Source organism: Narcine bancroftii, chromosome 3, assembly GCF_036971445.1.
Source record: "Narcine bancroftii isolate sNarBan1 chromosome 3, sNarBan1.hap1, whole genome shotgun sequence".
In the NCBI taxonomy this organism is placed as follows: Eukaryota; Metazoa; Chordata; class Chondrichthyes; order Torpediniformes; family Narcinidae; genus Narcine; species Narcine bancroftii.
Genome location: NC_091471.1, coordinates 198,275,716 through 198,281,510, shown reverse-complemented (window position 1 = coordinate 198,281,510; position 5,795 = coordinate 198,275,716). Strand labels below are relative to the sequence as shown.

At 51.1% G+C, this 5,795-nt stretch overlaps 1 protein-coding gene across 1 annotated transcript; it reads left to right on the top strand.

Annotated features, from left to right (window-relative positions):
* Positions 1–928: 928 nt before the first annotated feature.
* LOC138756739 (ice nucleation protein-like) lies at positions 929–2,707 on the top strand. Its single transcript, XM_069923124.1, has one exon. The coding sequence runs from the start codon at positions 929–931 to the stop codon at positions 2,705–2,707; it is 1,779 nt and encodes a 592-aa protein (XP_069779225.1).
* Positions 2,708–5,795: the final 3,088 nt, after the last annotated feature.

Genomic DNA, 5,795 nt, shown 5'->3' with positions numbered 1-5,795 from the left:
CTATACCAGTGTTTCTCAACCAGGGTTCCCTGGAACTCTAGGGATCCACAAGAGGTCTCTTGGGGTTCCACGAGAAACAGTGATAAATAAACTAATGCGTTTTTGAGTGATTTTTGTTTAATTCTATATGCATAATATTACTATACACGGATGGAATATTGTTGGAAAATCCTTGGTTATTATAATAAAGGCTTCAACCTCTTATTATTTAAAATGAAAACCTCAGTGTGAGGTCTCATAAATGAGCAGTATGATTTTTTTTGCATTCCTTAAACATTATCCAAAAAAATGTATAATATTTACCACATGAACTACGATAAAAATATAAAAGAGATAGATATTAATAATGGTATATAATAATTTTTATGCAGGGGTTCCCTGAGACATAAAAACTATTTCAAGGGTTCCACAAGAGTAAAAAGGTCGAGAAACACTGATCTATATCCCTGAACCTGGCATTCCCATAATGACAAACTGGACAGGGCTAATAGAGGTGGCTGTACACCAGCAAAAAGGAGAAGAGTGGGGCTGGGAGAAGGAACAGTGGTGGGGAAGGTGGGAGTGGGAGCAGGAGTGCGGCTAGGAGTGGGAGCAGGGATGTGGCTGGAAGTGGGAGCGGTGATGTGCCTGGAATTGGGAGCAGGAATGTGGCTGGAAGTGAGAGCATGAATGTGGCTGGAAGTGGGAGCAGGGATGTGGCGGGAAGTGGGAGTAGGGATGTGACTGGAAGTGAGAGTAGGGATGTGAATGGAAGAGGGAGCAGGGTTGTGGCTGGAAGTGGGAACATGAATGTGGCTGGAAGTGGGAGCAGGGATCTGGCTGGAAGTGAGAGTAGGGATGAGCTGGAAGTGGGAGCAGGGTTGTGGCTGGAAGTAGGAGCAGGGATATGGCTGGAAGTGAGAGTAAGGATGTGGCTGGAAGTGAGAGCATGAATATGGCTGGAAGTGGGAGCAGGGATGTGGCGGGAAGTGGAAGCAGGGATGTGGCTAGAAGTGAGAGTAAGGATGTGGCTGGAAGTGGGAGCAGGAATGTGACAGGAAGTGAGAGTAGGGATGTGGCTGGAAGTGGGAGTAGGGATGTGACAGGAAGTGAGAGTAGGGATGTGGTTGGAAGTGGGAGTAGGGATGTCACTGGAAGTGAGAGTATGGATGTAGCTGGATGTGGGAGTAGGGATGTTACTGGAAGAGGGAGCTGGGTTGTGGCTGGAAGTGGGAGCAGGGATGTGGCTAGAAGTGAGAGTAAGGATGTGACTGGAAGTGAGAGTAGGGATGTGGCTGGAAGTGGGAGCAGGAATGTGACTGGAAATGAGAGTAGGGATGTGGCTGGAAGTGGGAGTAGGGATGTGAATGGAAGAGGGATCAGGGTTGTGGCTGGAAGTGGGAACATGAATGTGGCTGGAAGTGGGAGCAGGGATCTTGCTGGAAGTGAGAGCATGAATGTGGCTGGAAGTGGGAGTAGGGATGTGACTGGAAGAGGGAGCAGGGATGTGGCTAGAAGTGAGAGTAAGGATGTGGCTGGAAGTGGGAGCAGGAATGTGACAGGAAGTGAGAGTAGGGATGTGACAGGAAGTGAGAGTAGGGATGTGGTTGGAAGTGGGAGTAGGGATGTGACTGGAAGTGGGAATAGGGATGTGACTGGAAGAGGGAGCAGGGTTGTGGCTGGAAGTGGGAGCAGGGATGTGGCTGGAAGTGGAAGTAGGGATGTGACTGGAAGTGAGAGTAGGGATGTGGCTGGAAGTGGGAGCAGGAATGTGACTGGAAGTGGGAGTAGGGATGTGACTGGAAGAGGGATCAGGGTTATGGCTGGAAGTGGGAACATGAATGTGGCTGGAAGTGGGAGCAGGGATCTTGCTGGAAGTGAGAGCATGAATGTGGCTGGAAGTGGGAGTAGGGATGTGACTGGAAGAGGGAGCAGGGATGTGGCTAGAAGTGAGAGTAAGGATGTGGCTGGAAGTGGGAGCAGGAATGTGACAGGAAGTGAGAGTAGGGATGTGGCTGGAAGTGGGAGTAGGGATGTGGCTAGAAGTGAGAGTAAGGATGTGGCTGGAAGTGGGAGCAGGAATGTGACTGGAAGTGAGAGTAGGGATGTGGCTGGAAGTGGGAGTAGGGATGTGACAGGAAGTGAGAGTAGGGATGTGGTTGGAAGTGAGAGTAAGGATGTGGCTGGAAGTGGGAGTAGGGATGTGGCTGGAAGTGAGAGTAAGGATGTGGCTGGAAGTGAGAACATGAATGTGGCTGTAAGTGGGAACATGAATGTGGCTGGAAGTTGGAGTAGGGATGTGACAGGAAGTGAGAGTAGGGATGTGGTTGGAAGTGAGAGTAAGGATGTGGCTGGAAGTGGGAGCAGGGATGTGGCTGGAAGTGAGAGTAAGGAAGTGGCTGGAAGTGAGAGTAGGGTTGTGGCTGGAAGTGGGAACATGAATGTGGCTGGAAGTGGGAGCAGGGATCTGGTTGGAACTGGGAGCGCTGATGTGGCTGAAAGTGGGAGCAGGAATGTGGCTGGAAGTGGGAGTAGGGATGTGAATGGAAGAGGGAGCAGGGTTGTGGCTGGAATTGGGAACATGAATGTGGCTGGAAGTGGGAGCAGGGATCTGGCTGGAAGTGAGAGTAGGGATGAGCTGGAAGTGGGAGCAGGGTTGTGGCTGGAAGTAGGAGCAGGGATGTGGCTGGAAGTGAGAGTAAGGATGTGGCTGGAAGTGAGAGCATGAATGTGGCTGGAAGTGGGAGCAGGGATGTGGCTGGAAGTGGGAGTAGGGATGTGACTGGAAGTGAGAGTAGGGATGTGACTGGAAGTGAGAGTAGGGATGTGGCTAGAAGTGGGAGTAAGGATGTGGCTGGAAGTGGGAGCAGGGATGTGGCTGGAAGTGGGAGCAGGGATGTGGCTAGAAGTGAGAGTAAGGATGTGGCTGGAAGTGGGAGCAGGAATGTGACTGGAAGTGAGAGTAGGGATGTGGCTGGAAGTGAGAGTAGGGATGTGGCTGGAAGAGGGAGCATGTTTGTGGCTGGAAGAGGGAGTAGGGATGTGGCTGGAAGTGGGAGTAGGGATGTGACTGGAAGAGCGAGCAGGGTTGTGGCTGGAAGTGAGAGTAAGGATGTGGTTGGAAGTGAGAGTAAGGATGTGGCTGGAAGTGAGAGTAGGGATTTGGCTGGAAGTGGGAGCAGGGATGTGGCTAGAAGTGAGAGTAAGGATGTGACTGGAAGTGAGAGTAGGGATGTGGCTGGAAGTGGGAGTAGGGATGTGACTGGAAGAGCGAGCAGGGTTGTGGCTGGAAGTGAGAGTAGGGATGTGGCTGTAAGTGAGAGTAGGGATGTGGCTGGAAGTGAGAGTAAGGATGTGACTGGAAGTGGGAGCAGGGATGTGGCTGGAAGTGGGAACATGAATGTGGCTGGAAGTGGGAGAGGGGATGTGGCTGGAAGTGGGAGCAGGAATGTGACTGGAAGTGAGAGTAGGGATGTGGCTGGAAGTGGGAGTAGGGATGTGACTGGAAGTGAGAGTAGGGATGTGGTTGGAAGTGAGAGTAAGGATGTGGCTGGAAGTGAGAGTAGGGATGTGGCTGGAAGTGAGAGCATGAATGTGGCTGTAAGTGGGAACATGAATGTGACTGGAAGTGGGAGCAGGGATGTGGCTGGAAGTGAGAGTAAGGAATGTGGCTGGAAGTGAGAGTAGTGATGTAGCTGGAAGTGGGAACATGAATGTGAATGGAAGAGGGAGCAGGGATCCGGCTGGAAGTGAGAGTAGGGATGAGCTGGAAGTGGGAGCAGGGTTGTGGCTGGAAGTAGGAGCAGGGATGTGGCTGGAAGTGAGAGTAAGGATGTGGCTGGAAGTGAGAGCATGAATGTGGCTGGAAGTGGGAGCAGGAATGTGACTGGAAGTGAGAGTAGGGATGTGACTGGAAGTGGGAATAGGGATGTGACTGGAAGTGGGAGCAGGGATGTGGCTGGAAGTGGGAGCAGGGATGTGGCTGGAAGTGAGAACATGAATGTGGCTGGAAGTGGGAGCAGGAATGTGGCTGGAAGTGAGAACATGAATGTGGCTGGAAGTGGAAGTAGGGATGTGACTGGAAGAGGGAGCAGGGATGTGGCTGGAAGTGAGAACATGAATGTGGCTGGAAGTGGAAGTAGGGATGTGACTGGAAGAGGGAGCAGGGATGTGGCTGGGAGTAGGGATGTGGCTGGAAGAGGGAGCTGGGTTGTGGCTGGAAGTGGGAGCAGGGATGTGGCTAGAAGTGAGAGTAAGGATGTGACTGGAAGTGAGAGTAGGGATGTGGCTGGAAGTGGGAGCAGGAATGTGACTGGAAATGAGAGTAGGGATGTGGCTGGAAGTGGGAGTAGGGATGTGACTGGAAGAGGGATCAGGGTTATGGCTGGAAGTGGGAACATGAATGTGGCTGGAAGTGGGAGCAGGGATCTTGCTGGAAGTGAGAGCATGAATGTGGCTGGAAGTGGGAGTAGGGATGTGACTGGAAGAGGGAGCAGGGATGTGGCTAGAAGTGAGAGTAAGGATGTGGCTGGAAGTGGAAGCAGGGATGTGGCTGGGGTTGGGAACAGCAATATGGCTGGGATTGGGAACAGCAATATGGCTGGAATTGAGAGTAGGGATGTGGCTGGGGTTGGGAGCAGCAATATAGATCCCACTGTCATTATGCACTGTTGTAAAGCAGGGCTACATCAATGACCCAGCATTTTTCAAAATTTTTCTCACACCATTACAACATATCAGCCCCAAAAAGGTTCCCAATACAGTGGAGTTAATTTACCAGGCAAAAGCAAATTGTCCAACTTCTGTCATCAAACTTCAAGATTCAAGATTCAATTTATTGTCATGTAATAAAAACAGTGTCATATTATACAAAATTGCTTTTGTCTTCTATTAGGCAGACAGATTTACCATTGGCAGAAATTGCTGAAACACCTCTTACAGTCAGAGCCCCCTTCACACTGCTAACCCTCTCAGGAAGTGGGTAGACTTTCCGGGCCTGCTGCACTCAGGAGCCTTTCCCACTGCACCACGATTTACCTGGTTAAATGGCAACCTGGCATTTTAAGGAGGTTCCGCCTCCAGCGATGACAATGTGAGGGCAGGTTGTGCTGTCACACCACCAGAAGGCAATTAGTAAGTTAACTCGGCCGGGCACCGACAATTGATCCAACCAAGTGTCAGACCCTGGATGAATTTAACTTGCCCTGCTAGGTTGGGACGTTTCACGCTATGCGATTACCGGATACAGACCCAGTAAATTACCTGATTCAACCCACATGTAATCAGGAGAAGTCACCGAATGTCTGTGGATTTGCCTCCAGTGCCTCCCACAGCCACACAGAGTCCAGTACAAACCACCGGCAACCCGAGCTAAAGAACTGAACCTCCGATACGATTAGAAATCTTTCAGCATCTTTGGCACCCCCTTGTATCCTGGTTCTGATACCTGGTACCCCTCAGCCAATTTCAAGCTAGTCTCCATCAGCCTACACTCTGCGTGGGTTCCTTGCCTCAACCATCAACAGCCCGCCACCTGTGTGGTTCCTTCAACCAGAACCCCTCGTTGGTCTGCCCCCATGGTCACCACCCCATGGGTCATCTCTTCCGCTTCTCCTTCTCAAACCGGGTGTGGTCTCCCCATTTACTTGTGCCCTGAGCCAGTCCTCCACTACCCCAGAGTCTGCAATCCCTCTTGGCTGCTGCCGATCATAGGTGCGGCCATCTTGGGTGTAGACCCCACAGTCACAGGATTTAAAATAAAACGACCGTCAGCTCCTTTAATTGCCCATTCAAAGCCTGTGCAGACCTTAGGGAGT

Bases quoted from the DNA above. Each gene is read 5' to 3' on its own strand.
- LOC138756739 (XM_069923124.1), top strand. From the start codon at position 929: ATGAATATGGCTGGAAGTGGGAGCAGGGATGTGGCGGGAAGTGGAAGC.